The sequence below is a fragment of the Temnothorax longispinosus genome, chromosome 4, assembly GCF_030848805.1.
Source record: "Temnothorax longispinosus isolate EJ_2023e chromosome 4, Tlon_JGU_v1, whole genome shotgun sequence".
NCBI lineage: Eukaryota > Metazoa > Arthropoda > Insecta > Hymenoptera > Formicidae > Temnothorax > Temnothorax longispinosus.
Window position 1 is genome coordinate 14,134,410 of NC_092361.1, and position 18,168 is coordinate 14,152,577.

General features: G+C 40.4%; 1 protein-coding gene across 2 annotated transcripts in view; it reads left to right on the top strand.

Moving 5' to 3' along the window:
• Positions 1–4,140, top strand: part of LOC139811260 (uncharacterized) — a 30,590-nt gene extending 26,450 nt beyond the window's left edge. For both annotated transcript variants that reach the window (XM_071775429.1, XM_071775428.1), the window contains exon 3: positions 1,113–4,140. In XM_071775429.1, coding sequence (XP_071631530.1) covers positions 1,245–2,261 — 1,017 coding nt within the window. In that variant the 5' untranslated portion in view covers positions 1,113–1,244 and the 3' untranslated portion in view covers positions 2,262–4,140. The remainder of the gene's footprint in view (positions 1–1,112) is intronic.
• The last annotated feature ends 14,028 nt before the right edge of the window (positions 4,141–18,168 follow it).

Consider the following 18,168-nt stretch of genomic DNA (forward strand, 5'->3'; position numbering starts at 1 on the left):
CCCTGAATACGGAAGCCTAATCGAACGATATACAACCGACGTATCGACCGCGGACGTTGCGCGCTCGCATTGTGGCATCTCTCGAAATTTCCGGAGGGTGCGAGCGGCGAAAGACTGCAAAGCTGCGTCGTAAATTAGTACTCGATGACCGTGCGAGCGAGACCGCGCGCACCTTTCGAAGCAACGGGTCTTCTTGAGGCAGTTTTATCGTCGGCCGACAGGCGTTTAACTTTACGAGCGGCCCCGCCACGTATATACTCTATCTCCTCCTCCTCCTCCTCCTCCTCCTCCTCCTCCTCCTCCTCGTCTTTTCGCTTTCTTTCTCCATCTCCTTCCGCTCCCTTCACCCTTTGCTCGTTCTCTTGCGTGCTCTTCGTCACTCTGCCCTTCTCTTTCTTTCTCGCGCGCGCCTCTCTTCTAGGTACAGGCATGCTAATTCACGTGACGCGCGTAACATTAAACCCTGACGTTTAATCCGGTAGAAACGCGCGTGGCTTACACACGGGCACCGACCATCGACCCTTTATATGGTTCGGTCGTATGGAGGTTTCTCTCTCGTGGACGTATCTGGTAATATCCGGTACGAAAGTACGGCGCGGGCTTCTATCGCGATAATGCTTCATTTGTCTCGATAATCCGATTAATTTATATAGATGAGCCGCGCGCCGCACCGCGGTTCTCCGCCATTCTCTGGACATGTCGAGGGTCGAAAGGTTGGGTCGAGAGCCATCGCGCGAAAATTCATGATCGTCCAACGGCCGTAACCGCAAAGTTGTTAAGTATCCGGTGCGGCGATAAGTACATTTGTAGATCAATTTAACGAGCAACACGCATTAATTTCTACCAATGCGTCAGCGAAATGTTCTGTTCCTTAATCTCACCTGTGATTTTAAGTGGCGTAAATCTGGAAGTATCAAGTGCCAAAGCGCCTTGAATGGTTATGAAGTCAATAATAACGCTATTGAAGCACTAAATTTGTAATTTCTTTTTGCGCAAAATTTTTCGGGATATTAGTTTCGAATTTTTGAAATAGAAACGCAGCTCTGATATTATCTAAATATATGTTATAATGCGAATAATATTAATAGAATTACTATAATCTTCTGTTACAGTCATTCTTCGGTCGCACGTATAACAACCCCACTAACGTGACAGCGTGTAAGAACGGCGGCAATTGCATAATTAACAAGAGGAATCGGACGGCTTGCAAAGCTTGCCGATTAAAAAAGTGCCTAGACGTCGGTATGTCCAAGTCGTGCTCACGCTACGGACGGCGTTCGAATTGGTTCAAGATCACGTATTTTTCGGAGCAGATGAGGCGATGTAATCAAAATACGAACGAGATAGCGTCGTTCCGTCCTTCCAATATCGCTACGTCCTTCCGTTTAAGTTATCCACCGCAAAGTGACGGCAGCAACGAGACAGACAATGGCGCGTCGACCAGTCAGGAAAATCCGATGATCCAGTATCCATTCCATACTGGACCTCCACCCGCAATGATGGTGAGATCGAATGGATCGCCTCATCCGGACGAGGTGTCTTTATACCAACAACTCTATCTGCAGAATTTGTATATGAGGGAACATCAGCCACAATTATCATCCATGACAACACCCCCGCCCACATCAAGGGAAGTCTCATCATCGCCGCTCGACAATCGTTCACCACGGCAACAGAGCCCATCCGCGGAAACTCCCACGATATTCACACAGGGGACATCGCTTTACTCGTCGGATTCTTATCGATCACCTATGCCGGCGGAATCAATATCGAGAAACACAAGAAATGTCGATGGATCAGAAAGCGAGTCCAATGACGATGACCATCGTCGTGATGTACAGTCCAGGAGCAGTTCAAGTCGATCGCCATTCACTCCCACGAGAACAAACGAGCAAGAATCGTCCAAACCCAGAGTATCGATCAATGGCATGCTCATGCTCACAGGTCAAAATTCTCTGTTACTCCCAGGGGGAGTATCAGGGATGTTCGCGTCGGGAGCACACTCGTTGTCATCTCCATGGAACTACAACAATCTACTTCTGGTTGATTCTAATCGTAGTAATCCTGCCGGCGATGAACCAATCGACCTCAGCATGCGAGCAAGTAGCAGTCCGTCGCGATCCAGAGAATCGCCGGAAAAAGAAGAGAAAGAGGAAGAACAGGACGAAAAGAACGACAGATCACCCAAGGAAGAAAACACGGCATATCCGCTCGATTTGACGCTTCCCGCGGGTACCTCCTTGACGGCAAATTGTTTTTGAGGCTCATGAGTCGATTGGACCGATTTCAATTTTCGGAATTTTGTCTCCAAAGAAACACACAAAAATGCTCTGCGTGGTTTCTAGAGAAACGAGCTCGAAAAAATTTCGAGAGAAACGATGGACAATATATTCATAATAGTTACAATTCCACTGATAAAGTGAATAGAAATGAATAACGTACCGTAGACGTGATGTATATAGAACTCTTTTCGCGATGGAAATACAACAGTGATGTTGACGAAGAGAAAGAAAATGCTGGTCATTTTGACCACCGGTCATAGGTAGTACCATCATGGAAATGTGTTCATTTTGTACATATATGTAATAGTATTCGGATTAAATGGACGCAATTTATATTGGTTTAATTTATTTTAGACTAACTGATATATACAATATATGTACATATAAGTATGTATGTACATATATTGGACGGCCGTTTTCAATAGATGTCGTTCTTTTAATACAAAAGAAATCAAATTAATTAATTAATATTTCGAAAATATTATCACTGGTGTGGCTACAAAAAGATATCCATTCAAAAATTGTAGGCAGATTCAGTCATTCTCAATTGATGTCGTTTCAAACAAATAGACAAATATTTATATTTAATTTCATTGTTAGTACAAATAACTGAGAAATTAATAAGGAACGCTACATTTCTGTTGATAAGATAAAAATAAAGATTATATTTTACATGTAGTAAGTCAGAGTGAGATATATTGGCCAGTAATTAAAAGCTTTAGTATATTTATATCAATATATCATACAGTCAACACATACAGATACACGCACAAACACGCACACATACCCAGAAGTATATGTACATATTTCACCTAATATGATTTGGAATATTTTCATTACTATTGATGGTACGGGAAGACGTGTAAAAAGATATTAATACAATTATTAATTACCATTAGTATTATTGTTATTACACAATATTTATCGTTATTATCATTATTAAAAAATATCATCATTATTATTATTATTAAGCATTATTTATCAAATGTTCCGGGAAAAAATCCTCTAAAAAGCAATACTAATAATGCGTACAAAAATAAATGTATACAGGATAAATAATCTCTATGTGATATATACATGTATACATGTATATTGCATTTATAAACAAACGTAAAAAAACTAATTTTCTTGCTCAGAGCAAGAAAAATTATTCAGAGATTGCATATGACAATATGTCTAAGTTTTCATATTTAGACATTCTCGCAATATTATACCGTTTGTACAATTCCGTTGTACATTGTGACATAATAAGCAAATCTCCTGCAGCTGTTGTCTCTGTTTAATATTTTTGCCCGGATATATTATTATAGATAATGTTAACTTCTCTATTCAAAACCCATACCATAATACGATGCTACATTTCGTGAATCGGCCTTAACAAAAGAAAAACGTTAAGTTTCTTTGATTTACTGATTTATATTTTGTAAAATAAATATCACATATAGATTTACATATTGCAAAATTGAATTTTTTCCTGGATTTATCTTTTTTAGAAAGATTTTGTAGAAAAAGTCATTAAGAACTCACACAATCAAGAGAAAACAAAAAAGTAGCATGAGTTGTTTCTATTTTTTTAGATATACTCAAAATATCGTGTAAATACGTAAAGGCCGATTCTGCAATTTTTACAACTCTAACTATACTTAATTCTTTTGTTTCTCTTTTTTTACTAGTCTGGAATATTTCAATTTTGTGATTACTATTTATCATTCTTAATGTCTACGACATTAATTAGCACAATGATGATAGTATATTAGTTGTATAATTCTTTGTTAAAGATATTTCAAATATGTAAATTTGTATCTAAATTTAGAAAAAAACAAGTTGTATAAATAAATTTTTATTTAAGAAAACCGAACCAAGAGAAAATCAGTATGGACTTTTATTACAATAAACCAAATATTTTGTCAACTAGGACGGATTACGACAGGGAAAGTTTAAGTTGTATTTAATAACATAATGGATCAATCTTATTTCTTAATGCGAAAGCGAGCATATCGACATTCACTTCAAAAATGTACTCTTCGTGTGCCTCAGGCCTATGCCCATTCGACTTGCCGAAATGCTCGTGTTACGCATTGCGAGTATTTTCGATGTTATTCGATATATATTCGATGTTACGGATGTGTAAGCTTGAATAATCAACAACCGGTTTATAATTATAGCTAAATTATATATTTTTTTATTTTGTATATTATATAATACAACATGTCGACTCTACAAGTGCATTGCATTATTCAATTTACATTAATCAATTGCAAAAAAATATGAGCGTTGCAAAATCATCAAATTATGAATACCAGCTCACGCAAATAACCTTGACAGATCAATCATTGTTTTTATATCCGGATTGATATTTAATATCTTCTTTGATATTACCCTAGCCATTCGAAAATTTATAGTACTATACATCAATGTAGTTCTTAATATATTAATAATTTCTTTATTGATTATGACGTTACGTTATTATAAGTGCAGATATTTGAAAAGAATTGCATTGAATGTATGACTCTCAAAATGTTTTTGACCCTTTCGTAAATGATATACGGAGAAAAAAAATTTGTTAATTCCAAAAAATATTTAGTCCGATACGAGCAACTAAACATGTTAGTTAGTTAACTAAACATTAGTTGTTTCAACAATTATTAAGTTGCACTAAAAAAGGTATAATGCATTCATGTCGACCTTTAAAATTTTTTAATCAAGAATTAATTAATTTAACTAATGTTTAGTTAAACTACTTAAAATATTTAGTTGCTCGTAATCGAACTAAATATTTTTTGGAATTAAGAAAATTTTTTTCTTAGTATATAAATAGAGCATTGAATGATCACGTATGTTCACTTTACAACTGCATTAGCCTTCTAATATAATGTAGTATTTTGGAAAAAGAAACATGCTATCTTGATTTATTCATAAGAGAACGTAAAAAAGCTAGGTTTTCCGAAAAAATCAGAGACGGTTCGCGATCAATCTTACAGCAAAAAATCTCAAATAATCTGTCAGATATAAGCTCGAAAAAAATTAACCAAGCCGAGTTTGGTATATCTGTCATGGGACAGATAGTTAAAATTCAATAACGATGATCGAGACCGATGTATACTACGGTATCAGAGTCCATGATACTCCAGTACACGAATCAAGACACACAGTTCCTATAATAGCGTGTATACATGCGTAAACAGCCGCGCGTGTGTATGTATGCACGTATTAATGCAGATAACAAACGAGCGAGAAGCAGTGCGTCAGTCCATGACGACTGGTTATACCAGCCAAGCAATAAGCAATCGCTTAAACCCATCATGACTCTATGCATGAGAGTTGGGCAACACTGCTGCGGCAACAGGACGATTTTAACCGTGAACGCGACTCCCGTTCGGCACGAGTGAAATATCGATAGACGAGCCGGTTTACGAGTCTGCGACACGATCGCTCGTCTGGCGTTACAACGCGCAAAAGCGAATTTCCACGAGAACAGCAATGATCGGTCCCGGATGGACTTTATATACAAGCGTCTCTAGAAATAAAATATATAAACGTTAAAAAGTGATTGACTATTGCCACTGCTTTTGTTCTGTTTGTAACACGGAAATTCGTTCAACGTGATTGTTATTCATACAATGAATAGAAAATATTTATTTAGTTCAATGTAAATATAATTCATTATATTTAATCATTTTGGATGTGATATTATATAGAATTCAAGTTAATTTCTAAATTAGCTCTTTAATGTAATATCAATCTTAATCCATCTTCATCCATCATTTTTATCTTCATATCCTTTTAAAATATAGCTTAAAACGTAATACGTAATCGAGAAAAATTATCACGACCGGTCACGACGTTTCATCGAAAGATTCATCGAAAAGAAAATCGTGTCAAAATTAGTTTGAAATATTAGAAATTAGATTTTACCAATAACAACTTTTTGCTTGTTTATTTCTTTAAATATACGAACCTATCGATAAATAGGCAATTTCACTACAAATTTCTCTGTCATCAGACTTACCATATTGTAATAAATGAAATGTATAAAAAACATCCCTGAGCTATTTATCAAGATTCTGTCCCGATTCTATAAAATTCAAATTTCAACAGCCATGCAACTAATCATTAATAATTGCATCACGCTTAATCATACAACAGTTAACATACACCTGGTGCCAACTATCTTTAAAAATATATTCATTAATGGGATAAGAACAAACAGATCGTATAACTATCAATAAAAAGATTTATATTGGACCTGGAAACGAACCGCAGTGGTTCATTTGGACTTTAGTGGAAACGTTAGTCGCTTTCTCTTCGAAGTTACTTGCAGAAGATGCGTTCAGCCGAAGCGGCGACAACAAGAGAGGAACGTACAATGTGCAGACTATCAGAGCATAATACGCAGCATGTCAACGGCTCTCTTGGGATACGATTGCCAAGTTATCGACAATAAATGCGAAAGTCGGCTCGAGCGCTGGCTACTCCTTTACGTTTCAAACCGCGCAGATAAAAAACCATTGTGAATGTTTTTTTTTTACAATCTATGTGCGGTTTAGCTGCGCTATTCCGAGCGCTATTCGTTTTCTCATTCTTCCTTCGCTTGTCTATTTTCCTCCTGATCAAGCAAATTGATAATTCAAAGACCCAATCGTAATGACGCCTAATTAATTGCGTGAAATGCGGTGTTCGCGTAAAACCACTGCTGGCGGCGCAACCGTGAGTAATGAGCCGTGTATCCGCGTAATTATTAATTCCTAGAGCCGTTGACGGTTTTACAAAGTAGAACTATTTATTTTGTTTGTAAAAACCGTGTTACAATCGACGGACGGGTCGGTCGCGCTGACATTGCATCGTGCGCGTGGTAAAAAATAGATCTCGTGTAGAATCATCAAATTACGTAATCCTGCCACTAACGTCAATGCATTTCATCAACCTTTTTTCACGATATTTTTATTATAGTAATAATATATGATGCTTAGCGTAACAATAATATATTTATTTTACATACGTTTTGATTTAACTACGAAATCATCGAGATATGTTTTATCATGGCTACAAATAAATAATAGATAAATTATTCGCAACTATATATAATAATAAACTATGCTCGATTACTTTCAAAACAAACGCGGCAGCATGCATCGATCATATGAATGCATAAATATATTTCATATGCAATGTTTCATAAAACCTTTGAATTTAATAATTTTTCAACATTTTTTTTCTGATAAATCCAGAAAGAATTTAATTAAAATAAACAAATTTTCTATCATCTTTTTTTGTGTTTCATATTTCTATCATCGTTATTAAACAGTAATATCTAAATACAATAATCAAACCAAAAAGTACAAATGTAATAAGAAAGTGATGAAAAAGTAATTATTGATTTAAGATCGCGAATTACTGGCGTGATTTAATTCACGATGAATCAGTCGTAGACAAATCGAGGAAAGATCGCGTTGTTGAGTGCAACGCGCGAGGGCTATCGTCAGTACCGATAAACCTCGCCGTGAAGTGGCTTATATGGATCCCTGGCGTGCACGGAGAGCGTTAGGGGTTAACGAGGGCCGATCGTGCGATCGGTCGATCTTTCCCAAGAGCCGAGGCGGCCCAATTAGAAGGCACATAAAAGCCGGGCGCATAATCAGCAATTTGTATTGTCGAAGGATAAGGGCGCGCGCGCGCTTGTTCGCTCGCGAAAAGAAGACTCTCTCTATCCTGCCCTGTCCCCGCACACTTGTTCTGTCTTTCTCGTTCATTGTTCTCTTCTGCACGCCCACCCTTTCTTTTAAAGCCACTTTGTAAAATAACTTCATACACACAAGGCGAGCGACGTCGGGACGAGGGGATGAGAGGTAAGGGCTGCACGGCGCATTCGTTGACGGTGCTGGCTCGGTGAAATCGAGGAAGGGAAAGACGAGAGGAGGGCTGGCACCCGATTAAGCTATGCAATCGCCAATTATCGGCAATTTGATCCGGTTATAACTCAATTTAAAGTAATTGGGCCGCGTCGAGCGCTCGATCCTCGTGAGTCTTTCGTATGTATTAAGACGCCTCGTGTACGCACATGTACGCGTGCACTTGCGCGATTTATAGGTGTGTATGTGCAATGCACGTACGAACGACAAGTACAAGAGAAGGAACGTGAAAAACAGGGAGAGGGGGAGAGAGAGAGAAGGTGAAAGAGCAAGAGAGACGTCCCGAGGAGCAACGCTGTAGCGGTTCGCATTTAAGAGACTCAACCTGGATGCTTTTAGCGCCCTTTGATGATCGTAAATTGCTGATCGGCCAGCATGCACGTCAAAGCGGCACTGAAATCCTGCGGCCGGAATTGATGGACATACATATGTACGTACGTAGGAGTAGACAAGTAGAGCATGATAAGGAAAACGTAAAACTCCCTGAATTATATTTCCCGTACCTGCGTGCTCCTAATTTGTTTAATAGTTTATTATATTAATTTTATCATTCGCGGTGAGTTTATCTAATCTTGAATCATAATTTATCTAATTAATTACATGAAAGCATTATTATACTAAATCTCACAACAAACGTTTCATAAATAAAAAAAAGAAGATTATGAACTAGTCGTTAGATTCTGATAAACAATGATTCAGAATCATTGTATATCAGAATATATGATATGAAAATAAAAAAGACATGATCAAAGTGTGTGAGCAAATTAGCTGATTCCGATAACAAAGCGCCACTTATTATGTCTTTTTTCAGCGCGAAAATTGTTTGACTGCAGACACAACATAATCATTAAAGCTGCGTTACCATTCAACCACACTTTTTATCAAGCATTTTTTATTCATATCAACCTTTCGCTTATATTACTAACATAATAATTTATAACAGTAATCACCACTTTATAATCTTTTTTAGCTTCCCCCGGTGTATCTTTTTTTTTCAATCTTTCTTTCCTATCTTCATATTCTCGATACTGCAAGTACAGAGTTTCGTAAAATAACTACTTGAGTGTAACATCGTTATGTCGGTGGTCGGTTCGCACCCGTTGACAAATTTGAGACGCGACACGCAACCAATCGGTCTTAACCAGCGTTAATCGATGCAGTGATCGGTTCATTAAGCGGATTGAACTCGTTTCTCCCTCGTGGCCGAACAAGTGTATCGATATTAGCTTTTCGATCACGTTCGATCTGGCGGAAATCTGTACAGCGCCGTCGATAGCTTTCTTCCTCGCCGGTCTCGCACTTCGATCGAAGTCGACAGTAACTTTCTATGCTTCCAAGATCTTAAGAACAGATCTTTTCATAAACTGTATTAATTCTTTAATACAGTTTAATACAGTAATTAACTATGTAAATATTTAAAAAAAAACAATCTTTTAATTTATTTTTCAATTATAAAAATTACGATATATTGCTTTTAAAAACAGGATTCTTTTCTAAAAATGTACTGTTATAATATCATTTTCTTATTCATCAAAAGAGAGTTAGGAGATCATAAAAATACATTACATAAAAAGAATAAAAAGTCACGAAAGTATTTATATTGTTAAATAATTTTAAAAATTAGATTGATATCCTAACGTGCGAGTTACTCAAATAGAAGCATTTGTATGATGTAATAATGACTAATTGTCATTGGGCAATTCATCTCAGGGACATAAGTACAAGCGAGGTCATGAAAAGTAGAATTTCAACGATTCCCAGGATTGTATGAAGTGCACGCGCGTGGTTCCAGTTCAAACGTTTGCTATTATCCAATTCCGCTCGTGTACATACTCCGTGCGTTCCTTTCTCGACTAGGTCTGTTACGTGTCTTCATACCTACACGTATATGGAATGGTCGAATCGCAAACTCGTGTACATACAATATGGAAAACTTTCCCATAAAAAAAAGAATCAAATGCAATTCTATATATGTGTAAAGGTTGTTGATGGGAATTAAAAATAAGAAAAGAATTGTAAGATAGATACTCGCACAAGTATAGCTTACTGTACTCCTAATCGATGCTATTAATATATGAAAAAAAAAATTTAGATTGACGAACTTCACGTTTCAGTATTATAACGGCTCCTCTCTCCTCTCCTTAAACTCTCTTCCCGCAACTCATCACATTGTTCCTGATGAGAACCTCGTTTCGCGGCGAATTTCGCGTGCGGTTTCTATCCGTCGCTAGGCGCGAAGCAATTTCCGTGAAACCCCATTAACCCTTTGTAGATGAACGACGGGGAAGTGGAAGGAGGCGGCGCGAGGATTTCAGAGGAGGATAAGGAGAATCGTGCGGGAGGAGGACGCGGTGGATCGCACTTGTCGCTTGCCACGCCAGTGTTGCACGTTGCGAGAATATCGGGTCTCCTCTATGCAACGCGGCGCGGCACGATGTTTCACCGTGAAACAGAAGGGAGGCGGAGTAGGAGAAGGTGGAAAAGCATGAAGAAGAAAAAGAAGAGAAGGAGAAGACGAAGACGAAGAAGAAGAAGAAGAGGAAGAAGAAGTGGCCCTCGCGAGGCGAGGGGTCACAGTCGCTTATGTAAACCATATAGAAGCGCGCACTATCTAGCGGCGCGCCGTTTATCTAATAATATTATGGTGCAATGCCAGTACGGCCCATAAGAAGCGCTCGAGATGCACCGGTCGCGGTGGTTCGCATGCACATGCACACACGTACGTGTTCGTGCGAATATTCGTGCGAAGACGGAGGGGAAAGGGGGGACTGAGGGTAAATCCTCCTCGTGTATCGTCCGGGCAGACGCGCAAGGTGTGCGCCTTCACGTTCATGGGGGTGTGCGAGCACTTGTCCCGATGCTATCGGCTGATATTCCGCGCGATAGACCGCGTGCGCGCGTGCGGGGCCACGATATTATCATTGCGGAACCGAGCGTTTTTCCTCGCCGCGCGCTGGGAACGCACGGAAAGTGGTACCCTGGGCGGAAGGATCAGGCCACGTGGCGTGGGCGATATACGTTTAATTTCAGCGAAGGAGGAGGTTCTACGCCGATAGTAATTAATTACAGTAATTAATTATTGAATTCCTTCGCGCCTTAGAATGCGAAGTTACTTCGAGAAAATGAACTTCATCGAACATATAATATCACTACGTTTATCTCTACGTGTATATACATGTATAGATATGTATACAATCTAATATAATATATAAATACATTGTTATATATTCATGGACTCTTGAAGAAAGAGGCAGAGAGAGAAAGAGAGAGAGAAAGAGAAATTTAAAAAAGTATGTTAGTTTATAATTGGTTCTATTTAGAAGACTTATTTTTCAGATTAATAAAACTTATTTTTTTTATATGATGTGGCACTATTAAAATTAGTACAAGTATTAGCAAAAACAAGCCGTATAAATGCTCATCGAGAGTCTCGCGAGCACGCGCCTCGCGATAGTTTCGAGGCGGAGTCAGGAATCATTAGACGCTTGGTGTTACTTTTTCTTCGAGGAGCGCGGCAATTTTTTTCCCCGGACTCGTCGCCAGGAATGGTCATTCGGCACGCAACCGGTAGCGCACGCGACGCATTAATTTTAGCATTTTTCTGGCGTCCCGGCATTAACCTCTAAAGCAGGCGCGTGATTGCGACCGATCACGCGTGCTGTCCGTTAAATCGCCTATCGTTCCACTTTGCGCGCGCGGCGCGCTCTGAACTTGTACGATTTTTGCTTTCTTAATTCGATTCGGTCGTACCGGAATATAACGTTGCGCGATATATCCCTGAAGAAGAAGGCGATCCGTACGCGCCGCTAACGATCACAGGCAACCTCTCGCGGCATTAAACCCGACCATGGAACCGTAATGGTGGTCGATCACGCGTGCCCGATCTTAAATCGCACCGCTTCTTCATAGAATCCGCCAACATTTCCAATTTCTTGTTTCACATTAATACGAATCGTTTCATCACGATCAAAGAGCTGCGCCAACGCATTTGGCGAATCTTCCACTTACTTGATTTTAAAGACCGCAATTTCACAATTCATGTAATCTCTTTTTCTTTTTTTTTTATACAGCTTTGAACATATATCAATTAATATTTATATAAAAATCTATTTTTGTTATAGCTGCCAAGTCATTAATAATTGTTTTCAAAGCGTTTATAAATATAAAGAAAAACTCGATCAAAATAATCATTTTCTTATTTGTATTTCGTCCCGATCATTCATTACTTTCAATAATCGAACTATATTCGTTAGGAAGTTATGCGGAAGTCAATTGCTTGTCTATTCGCGGCACAATCGTCAGTTATCCGCAATACGTAATGCCTCGACGAATTAGAAAACGACATCTCCGGAGGTCTTGACGCGATGGCAAAAATGTAGGAATATGCTCGGAACGAGTGGATAAGGACGCTAGATGTACTTAGAGAGGTATGCAAGGTATGCTGTTTTCTCGTAAGCGAAACTCAATTGTCGTACAGTATAAAGATAATTGCGCGCAACCAGCACCAACCGGACGGCGAGCGAGCCGGTCGTAAAGATCGATGGTCCCTCGATGAAGTCGCTGGGCATCTTCACGCATAAGCCCCGTGGACGATGCGTCGAAGGAGATTAACGCGTTAGGCGAGGCGCTGGCTAGACGATGAATATACGTCTCGGACCCGTAAGAAAGAAAACCGGGGAGGTATAGACGATGAGAGGCACCTAATCCGCATTGAGACGTGACGCATTGCACTTTGCCATTCGAGCGTAATTCGAACCGGCAAACTTAATTACGTCGAGTCGCCGAACAGAGAGCAAGCGAGCGAGCGAACGAGCAAGGATCGCGCCGCGCTATTCGCCCTTAGCGACTCGTCAGATAATTAATTAACGGCGAGACTGTACCTCGTGCGCTCGCGAAATCGGGTAATACTATTGGCTATTAACGCGAAGATCTGACGGTTGAATCGTAATCGCGAATTATCACGACACTAAATGCCGATCGTCGCGCGTTATCGATCTTGAGATCGCGTTTCGCTTCCGCCCGAGAGTTCAAACCGAGCGACCGGTAGCTCGACACGTCGCAATGTGCATAATAGCTACTTTGTAGAAAGTCACCGACGATAGTTAAATATTTATCGAGAAGTCGTTTCTCTTTGCGGACAATTAGCGAAGCAGAATCTAGTCGTTTAGTGAATGCATTTATGCCAGATCTCTAAAAGTATGGATGCCACGATTTCCACCGTAACCACATGGTCGACAGCGATGCTATCGAAATACTATCGAATGCACGCTTATACTTGATTGCGTATATTGAGTTGAAAAAAATATCCTATTTAACTTTTTTTTTTTTTCAAACTTTTACGCACTCAAGGACTTTCTTAGCAAATTGGAAATTCTCGCATGCGGGAATTCGCGTGCCGTAATCAGTGCGCCTTAACGGTTGTCGCGATTCATCGTCGATAAGAAGTGTGTCTCGTAATATTGAATCGAGCGGATCAGGATGGCACAAAGCGTCCACCGATGTCCAATAAGAATGTACTTGCAATAGTAAGAGATGCGAACGTCCTCGCGACGACCATAGCCGAGCTTAGGAAGATCACCGAGCGATCGGGAGACAAGAAACGGAGAGAGAGAAAGAGAAGAACATAGAAAGAACGAGACGGACTAAAGAGAGCGAGTCGCCCCATGAATATTTAGGATCCCGTACTCCCGCAATGGAGTATTTATTCGTGGATGCCGGTTTTATATCACTCAACGAGGAGCGACGAGAAACCAAGAGTCTGCGCTTACGCCAGAAGAGTTGCCGGCTTCTTAAAGGGGCTTTCCCGATGGGGGATCCGCGAGACCGAGTCTCCGGCATTGCGTTTCACGTCCGCGTTCGGTTAAAATATTGCTGCGATCTACTGACCAAACAGTATTAAACGTCCCAGTATTGAAAACCTCGATGCCGATTGTCGGTGGAAAACGACTTCGATACGTCCGAATGAAGTGCCTTTAATAGTAGTTTAATGGAGTGCTTGAAGTATTTAAAAAAACGTACTTACAACAGTACTGTACAACTTTTTAATTTGTAATTTATGATATTAATGTCATTAATAAAAAAGTTTTGCAGATTTTCTATAGCAATAAATAATAACTTGTACAAGAAGCTCCATAAAAAAAGGCAAAAAGTATTTTTTGAATACATAATTAATAATAATAATGCCCCTCAATTCCATCTCAGATGTAAAAGACCAAGTGAGAAATAAATATTAAGAGTAATTAAATTGAAAGAGTGCCCACTTTTGCAAGCAACAATTTTACTTACTTATGTAAACAATACACGTGTCATTCATGGTGAGAATTATAAAGAGATAAAAGATTTGAACAGAAATCAAATAAAAAAATCAAGAAAAGAATTATTCAGTTCTCATCACCTTTCACCGTCGCTAATTCTCCTTCAGAATCGACGCATCGATCGCGTTCGGTTGAAATTCAAATTCCTAATTATCATCCCATTCCGAACTACTATAATTCCACGTCATTCCGTTGATAGACGAGTCTTCGAGGAACGGAGAGATTTCATCACTCGGCACCTCCGGATCGACGCGACGAGACGATTCCTCCGCGATCGCGACGGAGCTTGCACGCAATGGCTTTACCATCTCGATCTCACTGGCGTGCCGCGACCACCGGCCGATTTGTGATCCATAGATCGCGCGCATCGAGGATCGCAGACTTCGGGCCTCGACACAAAAAGCCAACGAACAAAGGCACTGGGCAATAAAAATTGAATTAAAACAGCGACGGGGTCAGGCCACGAATTAATTTCGCGCGCGATCCACGGCCGACGCAAATCGCACGAAATGTCGCCGTCCTGACCTTTCGCATCGGCTCGGTTTCCGCGATTTCACCACAACGCTCGCGCGGGAGTGCCACGCTCGTCCCTTTTTTTCGTAGTTGTGTAACACAGATAAAGAAAGACCTCCGGAATCAAGAGATCTATATCTAGAGAGAGTATCTATAAGACACGATCGCGCGATGTCGCGAGATGAAATGTGAAAGAGATATATATTCTGCTCCTCATGGCTGTTCGCTCGAGAGATAATGATACAGATACGCATTAATAACTAAAGATCTGATAATTAACGCGATAATAAGAGACACGAAATTAGAGAAAGCGGAGTATCGCGTACGAGAAATTTCCGAAATGAAGAAAGAGAATGAGAAGGATGGAAGCGAGACGAAAAGAAATACGCATAGCGATCGGCGAAAGATTCCTGATCATCACGTTAATAAATTCCACACATGGATGTGGATCTTTAACTCGATTAATAGACGTGCCACACGCGGAGATTTTCCTAGCTATTTTCTCGCGCGGAGAGAGATATACGTTTTCAAGATACATATTAATGATCCCGCGGATGGTACATCCATCGGAGCGTCGTCATCGACGACCCGATAATGATGTCAGACGCGTGCGGCTCCCTCCACATACGACCTACTCCGCTCCTGTAGTTGGAGAGTAACGGGATCAGCGATGTTTTCTCGATCGCACTTTTGTCGCTCGGCTTTATGCACTGTCCGTCCAGTACGCGAATTAAAATCTATTAATATTAATACGGTTAAAATCTCATTATAAATCAGTGCAGTTGCTCCGGGAAACATACAATTTTGCTAATTATTTCCATCAGCTTCCACCATCAATTACGAAATTATATCACGCGTTATTTTCTGCATGTACACGTTTCCTTTCGCGAGCGAGAAAGAGGGAGAGGACGAATTATCGGAGGCGGTCGATCGATAAATTACATCAGCGAGGTACGAAGGAGAAGGCGGCTCAAGAAGGGCGATGCGCGTTTCCAATTGCCGATCACCAATGTCGCAGCAGTTAACGATCTAACCATCGCTTATTCCGTTTCTAATAGTTCTATGAACGTTTATTCGCCGTGGAAAATTATCCGTCGTAAAGTAAGAAGGGAAGAGCAAAATTCGAAAGGTTTCATTCGTCCGCCGGCGGAATGTTAGTCACTTCGCTCGCTCGTTTTGTCGACACGAGTATGACGTGCCTGAATCTGTCGTCGCGAAAGGGGACGTCGGGGGGGCCCCGCTCGACTCTCCCCCGTCGCCGCCCTACCTTGCACGGTCCACGTAATAATACGTTGCCGCCGTGGCCCGACCAATATATTAATTACCTCTCAATATATTAATTACTGACCCTATAATCTCGCCGGGACGCGCCGTGGGATCTCACCACGGAATGTTCAAACGCGGTCCAACGTCCTACAGCCATCCACATCTTCCATTCGCTCTGCGTTCGCCGTTCTTCATGATCTCGTCTCTCTTTTCTTCATTTTTATCTAGATTTTCTCTTTTCTCTTCTACATTCTACAATCTACTGTCTACATTTTTACAGTTTCTCCATCTTCGTCAGAACGATACGGTGCGAACAGCTAATTTCGAAGCTCTATAAGATACTCCAAGTGCAAGATCGATCGACCGATTAGCGAGATCGTTAACGATATAGATAACTATATTCAAGGTACCGTATATGCACTGAGAAAATAATGTTTTGGATTTTAGTAAATATTAGTTTGCATACAACTGTGACTCCATTTATAAAATAAAAAAAATTTTCCTTTTTATTAGTATATTTTTTTCCCAGTGAATACACATATACTAATAAAAGGAACATTTCCTTCATTTTAGTAAATAGAGTCACAGTTGTATGCAAACTAATATTTACTAAATCCAGAACACTTTTTTCTCAGTGTGGAATTTTAGAATAAGATAACGTGAGTTGCCAATTTTGAGAAGAGATAATGCATATTCCAAATAAAACTCTCATATGCGTTTATATGCATTTATATATAGAATAATAATTTTGCTTAGATGAATGTTTGTGTGAAAAATCGAAGTGTCATTGGCGTCCGACAAATGTTATATTCTTTCCAGGATTTTTATTCCAAAAGGAACTTATATTGTTTAAAAAAGAACATTCTATCAACCAATAAAATTATACACAGCTCATAAAAGACGTACGTAGATTTCGAAATAATTCACTGAAAGGTGCAAGCAGATATTAAATGCGAAATAACTTTTTAGCAGGACGAAAGAAGGAATATGCAACGTTGTAGGGCAATATCTAAACATAAGTGTCCATATCGTAGTTTTCACGTGATTCGAGTTAACTCGCGAATCCGCCGACATCGATGGAAGATCGTGGGCGAAGAACGACTTGTACAGCTCGTAAACCTAAAAGGCGATCTCGAAGGGCTCGCATACCGGGAGAGCGGGTCCTTCGATGGAGCGAACGATACCCGCGCGGAATTCAAATGAGACGCCACGAATCCCGCGAGTCGTCCGATGCCGGTTGGCGTGCATTCCGACGAGCGAACGGGCACGGCGACGAGTCACGAGCTCGCGCGAGCGAGCGAGCTCGTGGAAGCGCGGGCGACGTCTCGTCGTTCGTCGAGCCGCTCCGCTCCAGCCGATGACGTCCGTCAAGATTGCGTCCGTCATCATGCGGGGGTCTTATTAAATCAAAGCGGGCGATCCGTTGGAGTGATAAGGGCGCCGACCTGTCGACAGGTGGATTCGTCTCCACCGCACCGAACACAGAAACGGCTGTTTACACAGGAGCGGCTGCGATGGGGCCACGATAGGGTAACTTAAAAACTCACACGGAGATGTCACGAATGTCACGCGCGCTTCGCTCGTTCTCGCTTGTAACTATGAGCGATCAACGCGAACTCGATACCACGGCTGATGTGATTAACAAGCTGCGCGGGGAATATTAGGCTTTGAATGGTATCACCGATACCTGTGCTTCGTTTAATAGCTACACAACGAAAGATAAGTATACGTTTCGTCGTATCGTAAGGAAAGGCAACGACGCTGAAAAGTATCGTATAACGTATGGATACGTTCGCGTAGCGAATTTTGTGCTTTCGTTTCCTTCCGATTCGTACCAAAGCGCATAGCTTTGAAGTTGCCATGTCGAATGTATTAATTTAATGT